The sequence below is a fragment of the Sapajus apella genome, unplaced genomic scaffold (assembly GCF_009761245.1).
Source record: "Sapajus apella isolate SASKATOON/1434 unplaced genomic scaffold, GSC_monkey_1.0 scaffold8, whole genome shotgun sequence".
Classification (NCBI taxonomy): Eukaryota; Metazoa; Chordata; class Mammalia; order Primates; family Cebidae; genus Sapajus; species Sapajus apella.
In genome coordinates this window covers 42,345,936-42,370,177 of record NW_022436948.1, presented here as the reverse complement: position 1 = coordinate 42,370,177, position 24,242 = coordinate 42,345,936, and the positions used below count along the sequence as shown (strand labels likewise).

Sequence of the window (24,242 nt, the reverse complement as noted above, 5' to 3'; positions counted from 1 at the left end):
TATTTTTAGTAGAGATGGGGTTTCACCATGTTGGCCAGGATGGTGGTCTTGAACTCCTGACCTCAGATGATCCTCCTGTCTTGGCCTCCCACAGTGCTGGGATTACAGGTGTGAGCCACTGCCCCTGCCCAAGTAATTCTTGTCCATTTATTCCATGCTATTAACTTCTATTGTTAATTTTTCTTATGTAAGAAATGTTTTCTGGGTTTTTTTCCCAATTGATGTTGGACTAATTTGATGTTGGACTTACTCTATACCATCTAATTATTCTTATATTTCTAGAATAACATCTACTTGGTCAGGTTGTGGGTTTTTCTTGATCCATTATTATATTAAAGTGACCAATATTTTATTTAGAATTTGGCCAGTATATTCCTGTCAGATCAGTTTATGTATTTTCTTTTCTGTATTATCTTTATCAGGTTGTGGTTGGTATAACTATTTTAAATAAAATAAATGTGAAGATTATAGAAGTTCTATCTGAAGCTGTAGAGGATACTAAATAGCTGGGCCTTAATTAGAATAGTATTAATTTCCCATAGGTCCCTCCTTCCATATTTTGCTTTCCGTTTTTTTCTTTTAGTAACTTTACTGTTGCAGCCCCCAATGTGAAAGGTGATTAAATTTATTCATCCCCTTTTCTCCAATTCTATCTCAGTTTGACAGTAACATGATTTTTTCTGTCTGTAGGATTTAAGGACATTGTCTCTATTTTGGAAGTTCTAAAATTTTTCCAAAAGGTCTTATCTGTAGATTTTCTCCACATTTGTCTTGGTCAAAAAATGAATATACTTTGAAGCCTTATCTCTATTAACTAATTAGGAATTTAAAAATTTTTTTTTTTTATGAAAAATATTATTTTTAATTATTTCCTTCCCTCCCTTATTTTATCTCCAAAACTTATATTGATTCTGAATCTTTTTATTGTGTATTTTTCTTCCAATTTTACATTTATTTATAATTTTCTCTCTATAACGGGAGATTTTCTTAACTTTATCTTTAATGTTACTTGAAATCTAGCATGGCCCATTCTGCTTTTCAGTTCATCCATTAACTTCTTGTTTCAATCATACTTCAGTTATCTAATTTTTTCTTTTTCATTATAGCCTACTTTTTTTTACGGATGCCCAAGCCTCTCAAATTTGTTTAGGATATTAGGTACACATTTTAAAAAGTTATCTTCTGTGTCTTCAATTATTTCTTTTGGGTAATTCCTGTCCATTTATTCCATGCTATTAACTGTATGCAAATATCTTATGATCTTTGATTGTTAGTTGATACTTTTTGAAGAAAGTCCTAAGTAAGCTGGATAAACTATGTAGTCGGCATGAGTTCTTCTGTTTTTGTTTATGTCTGTTTCCCTAACAGGACTCTGTCTTAATTGGGAAGCTTGTTATCAGTCCTATAATTGGGCACATGTATCAACAGCCAGGCCTCTATTTAGGTGCCTATGTGAAAATTCTGCAAAGGCATTGCCCAGGTAAGGTGGGGTGGGGTGAGGGGGAGGTGCATTTCTCTTTGAAATAACTCTTTCTAGTTGCTTTACTGGCTTTCTCCCAAACTTTAAGTGAGATAAGGTTTGGAGTTACTGGAATCATCCCACATCCACACAGGGAACCTTCCCTCACAATGTCATTCCTATCTTTAGGGAGCAGTTTTCAGGTTTTATTTTGAAGCGTAGAATCTTGGCTTCTTACCTTCCGATAACAGAAAAAAAGAGACAGAGACTTCAACTGCTTTGTTATTCTGAACGGGTGGCGTTGTATAATTAATCCGAAGCTTATTCTTAGCATTGGTTGATTCTGGAGCTTCTCTGGTACCAGATGTTTAAAATTGTATCATACTATGTCTCAATTGGCTTTCTTTCCACTCATTTGGATTTAGCACTCAGTAAACCCTCTTTCTATGAAGACTATCATTTCTTACTAGCTTTGGAAAATGTTCTACACTTATTTGTATAACAATTTCCTTCCTCCGTAGCTTTTGTTCTCTCCTTCTGAAACTTTTCCAGAATTGATCCTTTATGACTTTGACTCATGTTTTCCACCTTTTTGAAATCTTTCTCTAGATTTTAGATTTCCGCAACTTTTCTTTCTCTACCCCCCTTCCCCCCCCCCCCCCCCCTTCCCCACCCATGAGACAAACCTGGGCCTCCCACACTCACATGGCACAAGAAGGAGTCAACTTTTTCTCTCAACACTACTATTTTAACCATCATACAGTAAATTTCTTGAAATTTCTTTGACTTTACTTTTGTCCTCTTCTTTCATGAATGCATTGTCTTCTTAAGACAGTATAAGGATATTCATCTTACTTTTCAGTTTGTTTTTAAAATTATTTTTTTCTGAATTATCTGTTTTTTCTCAAGTGAGTATTCTTGGTCTTTCTTTTTTATGTTACCGGTAGCTATTAATATTTTCTTCCATATTTCTGATGACTCTTTGTGGTCTTTTCATATACAAACAGCAAAACTGGGTTGGTTTTAGGTGGCAGGTACAGGTTTCTTCTACAGTTTTATGTATTTATCTGGTTTCATGTTAGTCTTTCTTTCAAATGGGAGAGTTATTACGTAGTTCTCTATACATTTATTAGTTTTTTTTTTCATATATGTATACAGTGGATGGTTATTGTGCCCAGTCTGATTATATTGCTTCATGTACATTGGGATGGGGAAACTATTGTTGGTGGGTCGTTAGGGGACTTTCAAATTTTTTTTTTTTTTTTTTTTTTTTTTTTTTTTTTTTTTTGAGGCTTAGTTTCGCTCTTGTTACCCAGGCTGGAGTGCAATGGCGCAATCTCGGCTCACCGCAACCTCCGCCTCCTGGGTTCAGGCAATTCTCCTGCCTCAGCCTCCTGAGAAGCTGGGATTACAGGCACACGCCACCATGCCCAGCTGAATTTTTGTGTTTTTAGTAGAGACGGGGTTTCACCATGTTGACCAGGATGGTCTCGATCTCTTGACCTCGTGATCCACCCACCTCGGCCTCCCAAAGTGCTGGGATTACAGGCGTGAGCCACCACGCCCGGCCTGGGACTTTCAAATTAATCTACTAGCTTCCAGTTGCCTTCTCCCACCCTCCTGCTAATGCTGTCTTAAGGTCTTTCTGAGGCGTCTTTGGGCAAAAGGGTTCGTCCTTCCATCGTAACTCTGAGTGTGTTTATCGGATCAACTCTTCCTCTCACTTGTTTATTTACCCACAGGTTTTCGTCAGGCTTCCAGCTTGGAGAATTTGTTGAAATAACTTATCTAATAGTGACCCCTCCCATGCTGTCAACTGTTATTTTTTTTAAACAAAAAACATGTTTTTAAAAGTTCTCTTAATCCTTAAAATGTTTACAAACATTTACCTTAATATCATTTTCATGTGGTCCCAGAGGGAGAAGACATAAATACTGTCTGCCATCATTAACCGTAAGCATCGCTTTCTATGCCTTTACAGAGCAGCTAGAAATAGTCCATGACTTACTTGCCTTGTGTGTTAGTCTGCTCAGGTTGCTATGACAAAACAACCCAGACTTTGCAGCTTAAACCATGGAAATGGATTTTCTCGCAGTTCTGAAGTCTGGAAAGTACAACATTAGGCTCAGTCAACTCAGTTTCTGCTGCAGGCATTTTTCTGGCTTTGCAAATGACTGCTTTCTTGCCGAGTTCTCAGATGACCTTTCCTTGATGTGTGTGCAGGAGGTAGAGAACACACAGGAGAGCTATAGAGAACTCCCCTGAGTCCTTTCTTATGAGGACACTCATCTTTTTGTTGTTGTTGAGACCGAGTCTCACTCTGTTGCCCAGGCTGGAGTGCAGTGGCATGATCTTGGCTCACTGCAACCTCCGCCTCCCAGGTTCAAGTAATTTTCCGGCCTCAGCCTGCTGAGTAGCTGGGACTACACGCGCGTGCCACCACACCCCACTGATTTTTTTTTTCTGTATTTTTAGTAGAGACAGGGTTTCACTGTGTTAGCCAGGATGGTCTTAATCTCCTGACCTCGTGATCTGCCCACCTCGGCCTCCCAAAGTGCTGGGATTACAGGCATGAGCCACCGCACTTGGCCTGACACTCATCTTTATTATTATTATTTTTGCTTTTGTATTTATTATTTTATATTTACTTATTCATATAATTTCAACTTTTATTTTGGATTCGTGAGATACTGTTACATGGGTACATTACATGATGTTCAGATTTGGGGCAAAATGATCCTGTCACCCAAACACTGAGCATAGCACAGAACAGTTAGTTTTTCAGCTCTTTCCCCTTCCCTCTCTTCCCCCTTTAATAGTCCTTTGTGTCTATTGTTGCCATCTTTATGGGACACGAATCTTACGGGGGGAGGGGTCACATGATGACCTCATTTAGTCTTAATTACTTCCTTAAAGGACCTATCTCCAAATATAGCCACTCTGGGTGTGGCTCCAGCATATGAATTTGGGGGAGGGGAGGACACACATTCAGTCCATAATGCCTTGCCAACAACAACAAAAATGCTTATTTTATCATTTTTCCTACTGGAAAAAAAAACCAGGTAGTTTTTTTAATTTCGTCTGTAGCTCATTTTTTTTTTTAAATGTGGACTTGAGTTTCTATGTTAACTGCCCCTTTCCTTGTTATGTGTTTTATTTTTATTTTTTCCTCGATTCCTTATCCAATGATGTTCTCGTCTGTCCTTAATGAGTTATTGTTTTATTTCACTGTTATTTAGATTGTGTCTTAAAGCCTTTTGTTTATTCGACAGAGAGTTCTGAGATGCTGGTAGAAACCATTGAATTAGAAACACTTACTTGATGATATAGCAATATTCCAAATTATCTCACTTGCAAATAAGCACTTTAAAAAATAAATTATATCTTAGAGGCAAAGGAAAGCCATTGAGATCTGGAGTCCTTCTAAGCCTCTAAGCACACCTTCAGACTCGCTTATTTCCTAGATCTAGGGGCTATGGCAAGAAGTGGGATACTGCAAAATTAGGAGAATTCTTTTACTATTGCCTTTAAAAACATCCAGGAATGGTTGGGCTGCTGGCTCATGCCTGTAGTCCCAGCACTTTGGGAGGCCGAGGCGGGTGGATCACAATATCAGGAGTTCGAGACCAGTCTGGCCAACATGGTGACACCCTGCCTCTACTGAAAATACAAAAAATTAGCCAGGCATGGTGGCAGCCACCTGTAATCCCCAGCTACTCGGGAGGCTGAGGAAGGAGAATCGCTTGAACCTGGGAGGTGGACGGTGCAGTGAGCCGAGACTGGGCCACTGCATTCCAGTCTGGCACCTGGTGACAGAGTGAGACTGTCTCAAAAAAAAAAAATATAGTTTGAGAACATTTTGCTTGTTGCTTTTCCAAACATACAGACCCAGGCCAGAGAACTAATAATATTGATGTCATTGTAACAAAATAGGTCGAACAGAACAAAAACAAAACATTTTCTGTGCAGTAACTTCTTGGTGCATGATGTCAAAATTAGATGATGTTTTGGGGTCCTAGTGGGGATGAGATAAAAAAGATAATGAAACTTGTATGGGAATATCTTGCGCGGGTCACGGAAAAGACCTTCTGTTGTAGCATTAGGAAGCATAACCAGTTTGCAATCTAGTAGTCAGGAGAAAAAAAAATGGAGCTTGTAGGAAATTCCTTCTTTATACCTCGCCAACATCTGAGCTCCTGGATCCCTTCAATGAAGTATCTTCCTTTGTCACTCACAGAGAACAAACAAATCAAATCAAAGAAATGGCCAGCGTAAGTTTTTTCTGGGTAAGGAAGCTGCCTAGTCTATCATTTGAGTAGAGATATTTTCTGTTTGGAGGGAATAACTAAGGTTTACTGCTTTCTCTGTCTAGTTAAATCAAAGGTTTTAATCTGTGGAAACAATGACAGAGTGACTTTTTTGTTCCTAGAATAGGGGCTGTAAATTGAAGTTATTTTTAAATCTTGGAGTAAGGAGAGATCCGTTTCACTCTGTTGTCGCTAAACAGTTCAGGCATTGCTTCTGCACTCATTCATTGATCTGTTCCAGAATGGAGGGTCAAAGGTCACATTTTTTGTTAAATTCCACCAGTAGCTTTTCTACTTCTAAATAAATGTCCGCCCACACTTCTCTATCCTGACTGTTTTAGAACTCACTTTTATATGTGCAACATTTCATTCACGGATTACTTCCTCTTTTTCTTTCCCGGATTTAAATTCTTATCTGGACTTATCTCTTAGGATCTTTGATTCTCTTAAAGTATTTCTTATCAGTCAGTATTTGCTCAGTCGTTCAAAAAGACCTGGATATAGTTAATCATCACAGAATGTTCTTTAACCCATTCCAGTCCTTCACACAGTGTGAGAAGGAACTGTTGCTCAGCAGCATAATCCTGAATATGATACAAAATGTAAAATCTAGAGAAAAGTAATAATAGGTGGGGAATTCCTGCATAAAAATCTGTCTTTGGGTTTTCCTTAATCCTGGCAACCTTCACATTTTTTAAATTGCTTCCTTCCCCCAATTGGAAATTTTCTGTGGTAGAAATCTTTATGAAAAATGATTAAAGTATTTTATAGTTAATGTAATTATTTAAATACATTTTTGAATATACAGCCATTTTTTACCATTATTAACTAGCTTTTTTTTTTTTTTTTGAGATGGAGTCTTGCTCTGTCGCCCACGCTGGAGTGTAGTGGCGTGATCTCGGCTCACTGCAGCCTCCACCTCCCAGAGTCAAGCGATTCTCCTGCCTCACCCTCCTGAGTAGCTGGGATTACAGGTGCCCACCAACATTCTTGGATATCTTTTTGTATTTTTAGTAGCGATGGCATTTCACCATGTTAGCCAGGCTGGTCTTGAACTCCTGACCTCAAGCAATCACCCCACCTCGGCCTCCTAAAGTGCTGGGATTACAGGTGTGAGCCACCATGGCTGGCCCATTATTAACTAACATTAAAAATAATATATGCAATTCTTTTTTCTCAGACTGTGATATTGTGCTGGCCTAGAGCCAGAACCAGAGCAAAACTATTTTATAAAATGCAAAACTGTTTTTAGATAAGTTGAAATGGCTGCCCCATTCTCCTCACAATAACTACTGTCCTTGGCCTCTGTAAATAGAACTGCTAGTTTGTTCTTCAAAACTATGTAAAGCTGCTTACCTTTTCTTATCAGTAACTGCTAAAATCTGTGATGTGTAAACAAATGTATATCTTGACTTCTGTAAACCACTGAGGTGAATCACAGAATCCCCTAGCCCTTGAAATGTCCGAAACCTTATCATCCCCATCCCCGCCCCTCACCCCCACTCCCAAGGTGGTTTTTCGGGTATAAAAAATCGTGGCACCCTCCTTTTGCCGCCACAGGTTGGAGAGACGTGAGTCCTCTGTGGTCGCCGGCATAATAAATGACCCTGCAATCTGGCATACTTTTGTCTTGTGGTAACTTTCTACGCTCCGGTCAAATACAACAAGACTTTTTTTTCTTTTTTTTTTTTTTTTGAGACAGGGTCTTGTGCTGTCACCTAGGCTGGAGCGCAGTGACACACTCAGGGCTCCCTGTACCTCAACCTTCTGGGCTTAAGCAATCCTTCAGCTTCAGCCTGTCAAGTAGCTGGGACTCCAGGTATGCACCACAATGGCCAGCTACTTTTTAAGTGTTTTTTGTAGAGATGGTGTCTCCCTGTGATGCCCAGGCTGATTTAAAACTCCTGGCTCAAGGGAGCCTCCCGCCTGAGCCTCCCAAAGTGTTGGGATTACATCTGTGAGCCGTAGCACCCAGCCTCAGTCTTGGTTTAAATAAAATATGCCATTTCAACAAGTGAGATGTGTGAAGTACAGTTATATCTCAAAGTATTATCTAGTGGTTCTCTGTGTTTCCAAAGTGAAAGCCGTCTTCCCTCATCTCATCCAACACTGAAGCCCAAACAAAGATAAAAACCTTCGGCCGACCAAAATGCTAGCCACAGACTCTTTTCTCAGAAACCTTCTTTCAAGGGCAATTTTTCATTTTTGGGATGCCAAATAAGGAGAGCCTAGGGAAAAGAGAGACAGAAAAGGGAACTAGAAGAGAGATGAGCTTTTGGTGGGAAGAAAGTGAGAACTGTCTTTGCAAAGAAGCAAGGGAGCCAAATGGAAGAGCTTCAGAGGATAAGCTATCCTAAAGACTGGATGTCCCTCCATGTGCTGTCTCATCCTTACCTGATCCATCAATTTTGGACAACCTGGAGGTCTTTGGTCCTGCCCTCCTTGAACAGAGGGTGGCATGTCTGGACACCTGCAGGGCGAAAGGGACCTGAGGAAGGGACTTCCCCTTGACAAGATGGAGCTCTATTGACTGGTGGGAAGTCTGCTTGTTAGCAGAGGCAGTGCTAGCATCTCTGTCATTACAGGTGCTTTTATGAAACCGATAACAATAAATTACTTTTTGAAGATAAGTCAATCAAATTTACACTCAAAAAAGAAAGATTGGCCGGGCGCGGTGGCTCAAGCCTGTAATCCCAGCACTTCGGGAGGCCGAGGCAGGTGGATCACGAGGTCAAGAGATCGAGACCATCCTGGTCAACATGGTGAAACTCCGTCTCTACTAAAAATACAAAAAAATTAGCTGGGCATGGTGGTGCGTGCCTGTAATCCCAGCTACTCAGGAGGCTGAGGTGGGAGAATTGCCTGAACCCAGGAGGCAGAGGTTGCGGTGAGCCGAGATCGCGCCATTGCACTCCAGCCTGGGTAACAAGAGCGAAACTCCGTCTCAAAAAAAAAAAAAAAAAAAAAAGAAAGATTTACCTCCGACGTGAAGAGAATATTTGAAGGCTGTGAATACAGTTTCAAAGACAATTCCAGCTCATCTTTGCACACAGGTTTTATTACTGTCACAATCGTTCCATGTGTTTTGGTCATGATTTTGAAGAAGGAGTGACTCAGATAAGTTAAAAAAATCAAGCTGACTCAGTTGTATTTCTTATCTTGAAAGACTCATAAACTTCACAGGATAACCTAAAATTTTGAATCTGAATGTAACACTTCTCAAGCAACACAGTTGGGTTTTTAACAAGGACTTTCTTGAGACGCTTCTTAATACAAACAAGTGAAACAAATGATTAAGGGACAGTGTGCTAATACAAAACAGAACAGGCTTTGGATGCTGGTTGTCTGTGTTCTCAGCGGTGGGAACTTGGTAAAATTAACTCAACTCTAAGTTTAAGCTTATTCGTGTATATAAGATGGAAAATTTCAACCTACTTAGAATGGTTATGATTAGGATTAAAGGACATAATGTAAGACAGCATTTATATACTTATATGTCATGGTTATTACGGTAAATAATGGAACTTTTTAGATATTCCCTGCATGTCAGTGGGGTGAATGTTTTTGGGCAGAAGGGCTTTGAGCCAACTGGTGAAAGCACTTCAAACCCCACGCTTGTCTCATCCCACAGTCCTGCAGTGTTAAGTTGGGTCATGAAGTCCTGTTTGTATCTTTCTGGCAAGAAGCAGTAGACTGTTTCGAAAGCCATTTTCTTAGATGGATGGGTTTATTTTGTAAAGGACAGCTGATTATTTAAGACAGCAACCTTATCCACTGCACGACCACATAATTACTTTTACAAAAATTAAAATCAGCTCTTGGCAGTTGTGCAAGAGCAGAGTATGAGCTGTGGCAGCGGGAGTTGCGGGAGAACAAACACGTGGAATGCGTCTTCTGTTCTTTGACCGAGTATTGTTTGGTTGAAAGAAGTGCAGCCAAAACCGCAACCAAAGAAGGCATCATGCTTCCAGAAACTTCTCAGGAAAAGTATTGAAAGCAAATGGTAGTTGCTGTTGGATTGGGCCCTAAAGGAAAGGGATTCAAGAAGTCAGTGTGAAAGTTGGAGTTAAGGTCTTCTCTCAGATTATGGAGGCACCAAAGTAGTTCTAGAGATGGTGACCTTCTTGGAAAGTAGGCAGACTGAAATAATTCACTGTTGAAATGGCATCAACGTGAAGCTGCCCATTCCACTGAAGTTCTAAAATCTTACATCATATATTAATTACCATGTCTTTCATTTATAATAAAGTAATTATAGCTAAACTAATGACAGTGTCTCTATAATTTAGTTTCACTGTACTGATAATTTAGTTTCACTGTACTGATAAATACACTTCCAAATAAAAATATGTAAAATGAAAATAATTAAATCAGGTCCATCATAGACATTTGAGTAGCAGAATACACAGAAGAAAGGAGCACGGGGCTAACAAGATGGGTATATTTGAATCCCATTAGCACAACTTGTAGCAAATCATGTCACTCTCTCTCAACTTCAATTTCTTCAATAGGAAAATAGGGATGATAATTCTGTCTTATAGTTTATTTCATTGTGTGAATATCAAGTGAAAGAATTAATTCACGCTTTGAACATAATTATGTATCACACCAATTTAAAGCATTGTTGGGCTGAACTAGATGAAATCCAAATTTGGTGCAAATATATTTAGACAAAATTTTGTGTTAGCTTAATTTCCTCTTAAGACAGAGGTATAACAGTTCTTATTTATTAATTTTTATTATTTATTTAATTTGTTTCGAGATGGAGTCTCGCTCTGTCACCAGGCTGGAGTGCAGTGGTGCAATCTTGGCTCACTGCAACCTCTGCTTACTGGGTTCAAGCGATCTCCTGCCTCAGCCTCCTGAGTAGCTGGGACTACAGGCGTGCGCCACCACATCCAGCTAATTTTTGTAATTTTAGTAAAGATGGGGCTTTACCATGTTTTCCAGGATGGTCTCAATCTCTTGACCTCGTAATCAAGAGATCCCAAAGCTCTGGGATTGCAGGTGTGAGCCACTGTGCCCAGCCTAGCAGTTTATTTTCTAATGTTTCTCTCAACAATAGAGACAATAAAACTTCCTGATTTTTGAAAAGCTGCAAACAATGATTAATGGATTGCAGGTCTGAGAGTTGGAATGCCTATGATCTAGCTGTAGTTTTGTTGTTTATTTACAATTATGGGAAAATATGTTGCATACTCTTTATCTGAGTTTTATCCTCTCTTAAATAATAAAGTTTTCTATGTTTACTTTTATAAACTTAAGTGGGCATTTCTAAGAACTCGAAAACTTTGACTATCCCTGGGTGATTTAGACCTTTGCTTTCACAAGCATGATACAGTAAGTGTTATTACATTTGGCGTGTATCCTTTAGTGGAGACCCATATGGAGAAGGAGATGTTCTTAAAAATCACTATCAAACTCCCAATTCCAAAAGTTAGTATTCTGTAAGGAAAAAAGGCCAAGAGGTGAATATTTATGGTGCTTTTTTCCCTAAGTGCATTTAGCCTTCTTTCAAAAAATTCAATCAATTGTATTCACCCTTCAATGAAAGTGTTGTTTTCCCCAGAAAGAATCACATATTTGCTGTGAAGTTCAAAAAGTCCAAATTTGTGCTGTATTTGTAACTAAGTAGCATGCATAAAACTACTTAAAATAAATGAGATAATTGCCCAAGTATGGCTCTTTCATTGTTGACAGGACTGTCCTTGATCAGTCAATAACACACTTGGCGGATAGACGATCACAAAGTGCCATCTTTTATATACATACTGCCTTTATTTAATTTCTACTTTAATGAACATGATAAAGATAGCAAGAGATAGGGTTATAAATCTAACCCAAACAATTTATTTGTTTAGACATTACATTTAAACTTCTGCTTTGGCAAGTCCTTTCTTTTTTCTTTTTTTTTTTTTTGAGACGGAGTTTCGCTCTTGTTGCCCAGGCTGGAGTGCAATGGCGCGATCTCGGCTCATGGCAACCTCTGCCTCCTGGGTTCAGGCAATTCTCCTGCCTCAGCTTCCTGAGTAGCTGGGATTACAGGCACGCGCCACCATGCCCAGCTAATGTTTTGTATTTTTAGTAGAGACGGGGTTTCACCATGTTCACCAGGATGGTCTTGATCTCTTGACCTCGTGATCCACCCGCCTTGGCCTCCCAAAGTGCTGGGATTACAGGCGTGAGCCACCGCGCCCGGCAGTCTTTTTTTTTTTTTTTTAAGTCAGGGTCTTGCTCTGTCATGCAGGCTGGAGTCCAGTGGTGTGATCATAGCCGCTGTAGCCTTTGAACCCCACAGGCTCAAGTGATCCTCCTGCCTCGGCCTCACAAACTGCTAGGATTACAGGCATGAGCCACCATGCCTGCTCCTGTGCTCTTGTTGATAAATATTTAAGTCATTTAAAATTTTTTGATCTCACAAACAGTGTCTCAATAAATAATTCTATTTTTTCTAGCACATGGGCCTATATGTAGGACATACTTAGAAGCAGAGTCATTGAGTTGAAGAGCGTATGTACTTTAAATTTTACCAAATTAACTTCAAATAAAACCTGCCAGTTTATGCCCCACTACCAGTGTACAAGAACACACGTTTCCCTTACTCTCACCAATAATCGATATTATCAGTGTTTTAAAGTTTTGCCAGTCTAATATACAAAAATATAATTCTTAAAATAGTTTTATTTGAACATTTTATTATATTTATGCCCTTTTTTTCTCTATAGTGATGGTTTGTATGATTGTTTGTATTGTTTTCTTTATAGTTTGTTTTGTTTATATTTTAAAAGTTGTTTTATATACAACCATAAATAAAAAGCATTTCTGTATTGGTCAGCTTATCTGGGTGCTATTTTTTCTATTCTATATACTGTTAAGTATTTTCTTCCAGTCTTTGCTTGATATTGAACTTTGTTATTTTTGTTGTTGCTGTTCAACTGTTTAAACATTTTTATGAAGTCAAAGTTATCAATTTTTTCTCTCTGCCTTCTGTATTTTGTGCTTTGCATAAAATTTTCTCTTTCTATGGATTTTTATTTTCCTGTTTCTGTGAATATCCAAATGTGTTAGTCTATCAAGTATCTCTCAAACAGCTGACTGAGCTGTACTCCTATATTTCTGTATCTCCACAGAGATCACAAAAGTTTTTCATTAAAAACGAGAAAGTTACTACTTTGGCTTTAAAGATGGTATGGCTTCTTTTTTTTTTTTTTTTTTTTTTTTTTTTGATAGAGTCTTGTTCTATCGCCCAGGCTGCAGTGTGGTGACGCAATCTCAGCTCACTGCAACCTCTGGATTCCTGGTCCAAAAGATTCTTTTGCCTCAGTTTCCTGAATAGGGGGATTATAGGCACATGCCACCAGGCCTGGCTAGGACTGTGGCTTTTGACATAGACATTTCATCATGTTTTTTCTCTTTTTTTTGGATTTTTTTGTTTTTTAGAGTGAGGGTCTTACTGGCTGGGGTGAGGTGGTATGATCACAGCTCACTGTAACCTTGGACTCCTTAGCTCAAGCAGCACTCCCGCCTTAGCCTCCCAGGTAGCAAAGACTACAGGTGCACACACCATGCCCAATTAAAGTTTTTTTTTTATGTGGTGGCGCACTCCTATAATCCCAGCTACTCAGGAGGCTGAAGCAGGAGAATCACTTGCATCTGGGAGACGGAGGTTGCGGTAAGCTGAGATCATGCACTGCACTCCAGCCTGGGTGACAGAGCAAGACTCTGTCTCGGAAAAAAAAGAAAAAAAAAATATATATATATATATAAAATATATATATATATTTATACATATAATTTATAAAAATTATATATAATTTTATAATATATAATTTAATATGTTATCTATATATAAATTGTGTATATATATTATCTATATATAAAAAATTATATATATATAATTTTTTGTAGAAATGGGGTCTCGCTCTATTGCCCAGACTGGGTTTGAATTCCTGGGTTCAGGTGGTCTTCTGGCCTCAGCCCCCCAAATTGCTGGAATTGCAAAGATGAGCCATCAAGCCTGGCCTCAGCATGTTTTCTCCAATGTAGTCATGATGAAGGAAACATTGAATATTATCTGGTGTGTTATGCTCAAGTGTAAACTTGGATCATTTGTGTAGACCTTTATACAAGTGCTGCAGCTGCACAGCAAGCCTGCTCTCTGAATTGTTAACCAAAGTGCTTCTGTATCTGCCTTTTTTCTTAGTTCGATCATACTGATTTTAAATGTCATACAATTCATAGGCAGAAAACGATTTTAACTCTTATTGTTTAATAAAACAATATATTTTAAATGGGGAAATGCTTAATTCATAGAAACTTATTTTTTTCCTTCAGTTTTGTCAAAGCAACAGGCTTCACAAGTCCTGATTAGGAAGCGTCGTGCAAATTCTATGCTTGAAGAAACCAAACAGGGTAATCTTGAAAGAGAATGCATTGAAGAACTGTGCAATAAAGAAGAAGCCAGGGAGGTCTTTGAAAACGACCCTGAAACGGTAAGCATCTATGGAAACTATCAAGTCCACACATTTGGACACGCCACTAGAGCCGACTAAACATTTCCAGCCTGAGCTCCCTTGTGTTCCATTTTAAAGTCAACAATTTTGTGTATCACCTTCCACATATAACCACTTCCACTTCAGGAGGGAGTACCTTCAAAGGAAAGTGGGGTTGTTTGGCAGACATGATCACCGATAACAGCTTGTTCTGACTAAATTATAGTTCATTTACACCTCATTATCAGCAAATAATATTGATCTCATGGTTTGTAAATATTTTCTTCTAACCAGAATTTGATAGTGTTGGGGAGGGGAAAGGAAGACTGAAGTATTAGCGTGCGTGTGTGTGCTAGTTTGGATTGTTATCACAATGCTTCATTAAATTTCTCCATTGGCATTTTATTTTTATTTTTATTTCTTGAGACAGAGTCTTTCTATTCCCGAGGCTGGAGTGCAGTGGGAGGATCTCGGCTCACTGCAGCCTCCACCTCCTGTGTTCAAGAGATTCTTGTGCCTCAGCCACCTGAGTAGGTGGGATTACAGGCATGTGCCACCATGCCTGATTAATTTTTGTATTTTTAGTAGAGTCGGGCTTTTGCCATGTTGGCCAGGCTGGTCTCAAACTCCTGGGCTTAAAAGATCTGTCTGCCTCGGCCTCCCAAAATGCTGAGATTACAGGCATGAGCCACTGTGTCCGGCCTACTGCTACCTTACATGGAAGATTTTAAGTCACATTTGCAGATATCATCTGTTATTATTTGAGACAGAGTCTTGCTCTGTCACCCAGGCTGGAGTGCAGTGGCACGACTGGCTCTCTGTATCCTGCGCCTCCCAGGTTCAAGCGATTCTCCTGCCTCAGCCTCCTGAGTAATGGATTACAGGTGCACGCCACCATGCCCTGCTAATTTTTGTGTTTTTAGTAGTCACAGGGTTTCACCATGTTGGTCAAGCTGGTCTCAAACCCCTAACCTCGTGATCTGCTCACTTCAGCCTTCCAAAGTGCTGGAATTACAGGCATGAGCCACTGCGCCCGGTCCCTTCTAATGTTATTGAAATTTTAAATAGATTTTAAATAGTTATCAAAGTAGTGAGAACAGCATAATAAATTTCAGTATACAAACTGCTCCACCCCTTCAGTAATGAGCAACACTCTGCCATTCTTGTTCTACCTATTTTTTTTACCCCATCTATTCTAATTTTTATTTTGTTATTCTGGAATATTGTAAGGCATGCCTATCTGCCCAAGATACCGTATTGGTACATCACTCATTAATATTGAGAATGTATTTCTAACATCGTAGATATATTCTTACACCTTAGCCTCTAGCAGCAAAAGTGGAGTGAGGGAGAAGGCCTCAATGCAGAGGAGGAAAGATAGTGAGGAAGGAAAACTCATTTCTGTGCTTCCTCCCTTCCACGAATTCTAACACTGGTCTCATAGAAGACAAAAAAGTGACAGAAAGAGCAAGACAGAAAGGGAAGAAATGAAAAAAAAAAAAAGTTACTTTTTTTTGTGAGACAGGGTCCTGCTCTGTCACCCAGGCTGGAGTGCAGTGGTGTGATCATGGTTCATTGCAGCCCTGACCCTCCTGGCTCAGGTGTTCCTCCCGCCTCAGCCTCGTAAGTCACTGAGACTACAGGTGTGTGAGACACTTTAGTCTCCCAAAGTGCTAGGATTACATGTGTGACCACAGTGCCCCCGCCCCACCCCCGCCAAACATTTGTTACTGTGTTAGGATTCTCGTGATTACAGGTGTGGTCATTTTCAACCCTACCTGACCACTCACTGTCCACATCCCGAATACTACAGTCCACGTTTCCAGTGCCCACGCTACTGCTTATGCCTCCACGTCTCTAATACACACCGTTGACAGTCACAGCATCACCTTTGAATCCCATTATCCATTGTGTAGGTTTACATGTGAGAGGAGGAAAGAATGAGGCCTTTGACTCAGTTCTGGATGACCTTATGTTCGGTACTTACTAAGTGTAACATTGAGTATGTCTTTGTTTAGAGATTCTGGTTCGTCGTGAGGTTTCTTGTGCTGTTAATGGTACACACGAGATATATTATGGCTTAAGAATGCTTTTGTGGTCCAGCCTGAGAACCTTCCTGTCAGAAATTTTAAACATTTTTCTCCCTTTAAGAAAGCACATTCTTTACTCCAAATGGCTGATTTACAGATAAACTTTTGGTACACAACCAATTTGTAAGTAAGGTATTACATGTACATAGACGTACAAGATAAATGTCTACTTTAATTCACTTCAAAGTATGTCACTGTTAGCTGGGCACATTGGCTCACATCTGTTAGCCCAGCACTTTGGGAGGCTAAGTTGGGAGGATCGCTTGAGCCCAGGAGTTTGAGACCAGCCTAGGCAACATAGTGAGACCTAATTTCTCCAACACAATAATTCACAACAACAAAAAATTAGCTATGCATGATGGCATGTACCTGTAGTTCCAGCTACGTGGGGGACTGAGAGGGGAGGATCGCTTAAGCCCAGGAAGTTGAGGCTACCGTAAGCCATGGTCATGCCACTACACTCTAGCCTGGGTGACACAGAGAAACCTTGTCTCAGAAAGAAAAAAAGAGTATGTTACTGTGATTCAACATTGAATGTGGTGTTGGCGATCATTATGACATACAGTGTTTCAAATGGATCTAATCATTATGGAAAAATTAAAGGATACACAAAAAGAGGGCATGTATGAGTATATTTACCGTCTTAAATAGAGCCTGTTTTCCGATTAGAAGCTTTTGAAACATGATTAATTGATCAGTATTGCTTTAAGCCTAAGTATCTTATTTATTTAATTTTATTGTTTTCTTTTGTTATATTTTACTCTATAAAAAATTATAATGTGAAAATGATGGTTATATGTAATTTATTTGCATCTTTAATATAAAAACACATAAAATTAAGTTTTAATTATATAATGAAATTTATGTTTGCTAAGATATGTTTTCTTTTTCTTCTTTCTAGGATTATTTTTATCCAAAATACTTAGGTAAGTTCAAAACATCTCAATTATACAATCTTAGAAATGGAAGGGAACTTAGATATGTCCTTGTCTAACCCTCCACCCATTTATTCTATCCAATATAATTTCATTATCCTTAGGGCTGAGATGTCACTTTATATGCAATTTTGTTGACCTTTTATGTAAGACATGTTGACAAATTTGGAACAGTTCTTTGATTACCACATGACATTTTAAATTTTAATGTTTTTCTTTCTCATGAAGCCCTTGGTCTGAAGCTCAGTTATATTGAGGTGGAAGACATAGTCTGTGAACATATGAGTTTTCAGGGGTTGACCTTTTTTTGTGTGCGGGGTGGAGAGGGTCTTGCTGTGTTGCTCAGGCTGGAGTTCAGTGGCCTGCCCTTGGCTCACTGCAACCTCTGCCTCCCTGGGTTCAAGTGATTCTCGTGTCTCAGTCTCCCAAGTAGCTGGGAATATAGGCATATGCCACCACACCCAGCTAGTTTTTGTATTTTTTTTTTTTTTTTTTGAGACGGAGTTTCACTCATTTTACCCAGGCTGGAGTGCAATGGCGCGATCTCGGCTCACCGCAACCTCCGCCTCCTGGGTTCAGGCAATTCTCCTGCCTCAGCCTCCTGAGTAGCTGGGACTACAGGCACGCGCCACCATGCCCAGCTAATTTTTTGTATTTTTAGTAGAGACGGGGTTTCACCATGTTGACCAGGATGGTCTCGATCTCTTGATCTCATGATCCACCCACCTCAACCTCCCAAAGTGCTGGGATTACAGGCTTGAGCCACCGCGCCCGGCCAAGTTTTTGTATTTTTAATAGAGACTGGGCTTTGCCATGTTGGCCAGGCTAGTCTTGAACTCCTGGCCTCAAGCATCCACCCGCCTCAGCCTCCCAAAGTGCTGGGATTACAGACATGACCCACCCTACCCAGCCTTAGCTGCTGTATTTTAAAAGGGCGGTGGGATGTAGATATACATCCATGAAAAAGATGTTTTCTTTTGTGAAGTTACATGTTACTCCTCACTTTTCAAAACAAAAAACAAAAATTTGTACTATTTAACTGTAGAAAAGATAGTCTATCAAAACTATTTCAGCTTTTTAATTTTAAATAGAAACAAATATTTTATAACAAAAATAGACAGTATTTGGCTATTAAAAATTATGTGTGCATGAAAAAATATAGTGTTAACTCTTGCTTTTGGTAAAGCCATGTAATGAGGCTGTGTTTTTGCAGGCACGTCACTCTAGAGGATACATTCCTTTGATCAGAGTACATTTGCATAAAGATAAACACCATTTTAATACAGCATTATGTGTTCTGGGGAAGTTCTCTAGATAAAATATTTTTCTTTCCTCCTTGCCTTTCTCTTAAGTTCCACTTTTCTGGCCCCACTCAACTTTTTCTCCTCTTTGCGTATCTCATTTGGAAACATGGTTAAAAAAAAAAAAACAAAGTTTAAAACAAAACAAATTAAAACAAAAACACGAGATATGGGATCTAGCCTTAGACCTAAAACTTTCAGCTGTGTCAGGGTAAGCAAGTTGTTTATCTTTCCAGGTTCTGTAGTTTTAGGTGTGCACTATATTTTCCAACATCAGAGCTTTTAAATCATCAAATAAGTGTGTGTACATAAATAACTTACTGTGTCAAAATTTCTTCAGATGTATTCTTGTTTAATTAACCCATCATATAAAACAAAAATTACTTTTCATTATTTGTTTTTATTTAAATTTCATATTTTGGTTTTTATTTGTATATAGGCATGTGTGGTGAATTCCACTGTTAAAAACAATTTTTAAAAATTTCCTAATTTAAACTGTTTTTGTTATTTGATGTGTATATTCTTTTTTTTTTTTTTTTTGAGACGGAGTTTGGCTCTTGTTACCCAGGCTGGAGTGCAATGGCGCGATCTCGGCTCACCGCAACCTCCACCTCCTGGGTTCAGGCAATTCTCCTGCCTCAACCTCCTGAGTAGCTGGGATTACAGGCACGCGTCACCATGCCCAGCTAATTTTTTGTATTTTTAGTAGACACGGGGTTTCACCATGTTGACCAGGATGGTCTCGATCTCTTGACCTTGTGATCCACCCGCCTCGGCCTCCCAAAGTGCTGGGATTACAGGCGTGAGCCACCGCGCCCGGCTTGATGTGTATATTCTATAGGCCGATGGCTCTAATTTGAAAAGCAAAACAATTCTTTCTTTGGTAAATGTAACAGTAGTTTTACTAACTACAGCAGCTTATGCAGGTAGATCCTTGTAGTGAGATAAGGTCACCAAATAAAGAACTGTAATCCACACATTTGGGCCAATATTTAGACTCACTTTTCAGGGGCTAAAAAAGCACTTCAGTTGGTCTACGTATTGCATGTACTATCTTGAAAACATGCGATTTGGAAATAAGTACTCTGGGTTTCATTATAGCTTTTAAATTGTGTTCTTCTCTTTTTTAAGAAATACAGTAAATAATTACCATTTCCATAGGGCTAGTATCACCTAATAGAGGGAATGTTTCTGTTAATGAGAGAAAAACTTCCTGGGAAGAATGGTAAACTCTGAACCTAAATATAAACATTAGAAGTAATTTTTTTTACATGAGTTGACAAAAAATAAGAGAAAAATTAAAACATAATAAATAAATAAATTACTTTTAGTTTCTAATTCCTGCCGAGTTGGTGAATTAGCTCAGAGTGCTGACTTCCTTCCTTCAAATTTTCTCTAAAGAAACAATAAGATTCCAAGCACTGATAATAACAGAATAAAATGAACAGCAACAAGAAGTGTGGGAAACGCCTGGCTAGAGGAAAGGCTGCCGGACCTGCTGGTGTGTGTGGTGGGGAGTCAGGCTCTAACCAACAAGGCACGAGTGATAGAACAAATGGACCGATCTGAAAAATGACCTGAACTTTCCCATGGAGAAAACAAATACCAAAAGTACACCAGAGCAAACCCTGAGTAACGAGAAGCTTTGGAATAACAAAAACAGAGGTAGAAATAAATGAAATAGAAAAACAAAAGTGAGCATTAACAAGAGCAGATTCTCATTCTTTGAAAACGTTGGTATGTTAGGCTGACATCCGGTAAGGATAATCAAGGAAAAACAAAAAAGAGAAGGAGGAAATGCCAATACACAGAGTAGAAGATAGAAAGGGAAAATATTCTCAACACAGACTAAAAAGATTATCATAAGTATTACAAAGAGCTATATCAAATAAATTCGGAAACCTACATAAAATGGATGTGTTTATAGAAAAATGTCAAATATCTGTAATTTCACAGGAAGCAATAGAGAACTTAGTTATACAAACAAGTATGAAACAAGTTAAAACTGCAACCAAAGCCCTCTTCCTATGTCTCCCAAAACCCAGATCCAGATGGTTTTACAAAAGAACTCTTCCAAATTTTAAGAAATTTTTAATGTTTCTCTTATTAAGAAATTGTCCTAAAAAATGAACTTATTCTAAGAGGCTGGTGCAATCTTGACTTCAAAACCAAATAAGGACAACATTTAATAAACTCATTTTAAAATTTCAGTGAGGAAATAGAAGAAAAGAAAAATAGAATTCCTTTTGATTTCTGAATTAATTATAAATAAAATGATATTCAGCCCAATCTTAAGTGTGATATATTATCATATATCATAATAATATCATGATAAAGTAGAATTATTCCAGAAATTTAAAGATGATTTAACATCAGGAAATCAGCTGGGTACAGTGGCTTATGTCTGTAATCCCAGCTGCTCAAGAGGCTGAAGTGGGAGGATCACTTGAGGCCAGGAGTTTGACACCAGCCTGGACAGCATAGTAAGACCCCACCTCCAAAAGTGTATTATTACCTCAGTTCATACAGAAAAAGCAGTTGATAGAGTTCACTACTTAGTTGTGATAAAAGCTTTGGTCAAACTAAGATGGTAAGAAAAGGCAGAATAACCATATAATTTATCTCCCAAATTTTTACACTTCAGTTCAGGATTAATACTGCACACGGTAAATGTCGGCCACAAAAAGAATAAAATAGGATTGTTTTGGGCAAATTGGCATGAGAAAGGAGGGAGGGAAAGAGGGCAGGAAGGAAAAAGAGAGAGAGAGAGGAAAAAAAACACAGAAAAAGAGAGTGAACAAAATCTACAGTAAACATTATACCTAATGGATAAACTTTAGATATAGTTCCTTTATGGTTGAGATCAAAAAGAAAAGTACTGGAGGTTACATTCAGTGCAATAAGGAAAGAAAAACAGAGATTTTGTAGATCATAAACTATAATATATACTTGTCATTATTTTTAATTGATGTAATACTGGAAAAAATAGAATCCATGACAAAATATTAGAACACATAAGTTATCTAGATAATTCTGACTCTCCTATAAAATCCACAGTAGTTCTTTATGTAAGCAATAGCCTAGTAGAAAATAAAGAGATGATATCATTCACAATAGCAGCAAATCCCATAAAATATCTAGAAATATCTTAAGAACACATAAAAACCCTATGGAGAAAATTTTAATACTCAAAGACATAGAAAGTGAATTAAAACCATGGAAAGATATTTCATGATCTTGAATTGAGTGATGCTATAAAGTGATCAGTTCTCCTCAAATTGATTTTGTTTTATCATATTATATATATATATTTTTTAGAGATGGGGGTCTCACTATGTTGCCCAGGCTGGTCTCAAATTCCTAGGCTCAAGCAATCCTCCTGCCAGGGCATCCCACCGTGCTAGGATTATAGATGTGGGCCACTATGTGTGGCCATCCTCAAATTTATGTGTTCAGAACAATCTTCTTTAAAAAAATATTTTTGAGAAACTTAGCAAACTCATTTTAAAATTTAAGTGAGGGAATAAAAATCTACACGTCTAAAATAAAAAGGAGAGAAACACCTCATCAAATATTAATAATACAAAGCTATAGAAATAAAACCATATGGTATTTTCAGAACATGTAGACTAATGAAACTGAACAGAGAGTTTAGAGAATGGCTCATGTATACATGACAACCTAATATTTGATAAAGATGATACTGTCAGTCACTGTGGATTATTTAAAGACAGTATTGCAAAGAGTGGCCAGGTATCAGCAGGAAAATAAATGTGGGTTTCTAATTACCACCAAATGTAAGGTGAATTCTAGGTGGAATAAAGACAAAAATGTTAAAATAAAACTATGAAATTAAAGAAACAATATGAGGGAATATCTTTGTGACTGATGGCATGGAGGGAAATTTTAAATTCACAAATTGTAAAGTGAAATAATACATTTGATTATAACAAAATTAAGAATTTATCTTACAGGAGAGACATGAATGGTAAGATTAAGAGACAAATGACATATTTGTCTCTGTCAAATAAATATCAAAAATATAAATATCCAAAGATGATATTTATAAGTGTTTAAATTTCTTCAAATCCACAGGAAAAACAAAAAAGGACCAATAGAAAAATGGTAAAAAAAAAAAAATTGGGGAAAATTTTCAAAGAAAAAAAACTTTCAGATTTTGAAAATGACGTGAAAATATGCTCCATCTCCTTAGAAATCAGAAAAACAATGAGGTATTACTTTATTAACTATTAGTCTGGCAAAAATTAGAAAGCAAGGATGTAGAAATCCTCATACCCCACTGGTGAGAATGCAGCTCTGCAGGCCATTAAGTACATTCCTACTTAATGATCCCACAATGCCACCCCTGGGTATCTATTCCAAAGAAATTGTTATGCAGCTGCTAAGGAGACATGCATGAGGATGTACTTTAAACCTTCTTGTAGACTAGAAAGTTGGAGATAATCTGAATGTCTGTCATTGGTAGAATTACACAATGGTGGCTGCATACTGTGGCATAACGCTTAGTGGTTAGTAGCAATGAATTACATGTAGCAGCATGGACTGATCATAAAAATAAAATGCTGGGTGGCAAATGTTAGAGAATATGATATATAATACAAAACCATTTATGCACATGAAAAAACCATGGACATGAAATGGTAAATATGTATTTTTAAGAACATTTACAAAAAATATTTTAAAAATACACATAACCACTGGGCGCAGTGACTCAGTCCTGTAATCCCAGCACTTTGGGAGGGCTGAGGAGAGCGGATCATTTGAGGTCAGAAGTTGGAGACCAGCCTGACCAATATGGTGAAACGTTGTCTCTAGTGAAAATATAAAAATTAGCCAGGAGTTGTGGCAAGACCTGTAATCCCAGCTACTCGGGAAGCTGAGGCACAAGAATAACTTGAACCCAGGAGGCGAACGTTGCAGTGAGCCAGGCTCGTGACAGTGCACCCCAGCCTGGACGACAGAGGGTCTGTCTCAAAAAAAAAAAAATCCAACCAAACAAAAAAATCCATTAGAATGATTGCCTAAAGGGTGAATGAAAGTAGAAATGGAGGAAATGGAGATACAAAGGAATATATATGTATTTTCTGAAAGCAAATGATGGGCTTTTCAAAGACCAGCAGTCATAATGTACTGTGAAATGGGCGCAGTATGAATAACTCAGCTCTGTGCTCCTCCAGTCAGAGCAAGCAAACATTCAGCCTTTTATGTGGTGCCTCTTCTGTGACCTAAAGACAGAGGGATATAAAGTACTTTCTTGGAAAAATAAAACATTTACCTGACTCTTGCTCCGTTATGAGTCCAATACAACCTTTGTCTAGGTGTCAGTGGCTGTTCGAGCTATTTTTTAGGATTGCTAAATCAAGATAGCTAGGATAGTGATATCTATAACAAGCTGCAAAAGGAAACCAGTTTGATTGTTAATAAAACTAATGGTGATAAATATAAGTAAAGGTATATGTAGCAAGATCTTTTCCTAAGATGTTCTGCCTTGACCGCCAGAACTTAAAAGGGTCAGGTTTTTTTTTTCTTTCCTTCCTTTCTTTCTTTCTTTTCCTTCCTTCCTTCCTTCCTTCCCTTCTTTCTTTCTTCCTCTTTCTTTCTTTCTCTTTCCTTCCTTCCTTCCTTCCTTCCTTCCTT

The 24,242-nt window shown here is 38.3% G+C and overlaps 1 protein-coding gene across 1 annotated transcript in view; it reads left to right on the top strand.

Moving 5' to 3' along the window:
• Positions 1–24,242, top strand: part of PROS1 (protein S) — a 107,969-nt gene that overhangs the window by 31,248 nt on the left and 52,479 nt on the right. The window contains exons 2-3 of the mRNA XM_032276664.1: positions 14,101–14,258; positions 17,250–17,274. Coding sequence (XP_032132555.1) covers positions 14,101–14,258; positions 17,250–17,274 — 183 coding nt within the window. The remainder of the gene's footprint in view (positions 1–14,100; positions 14,259–17,249; positions 17,275–24,242) is intronic.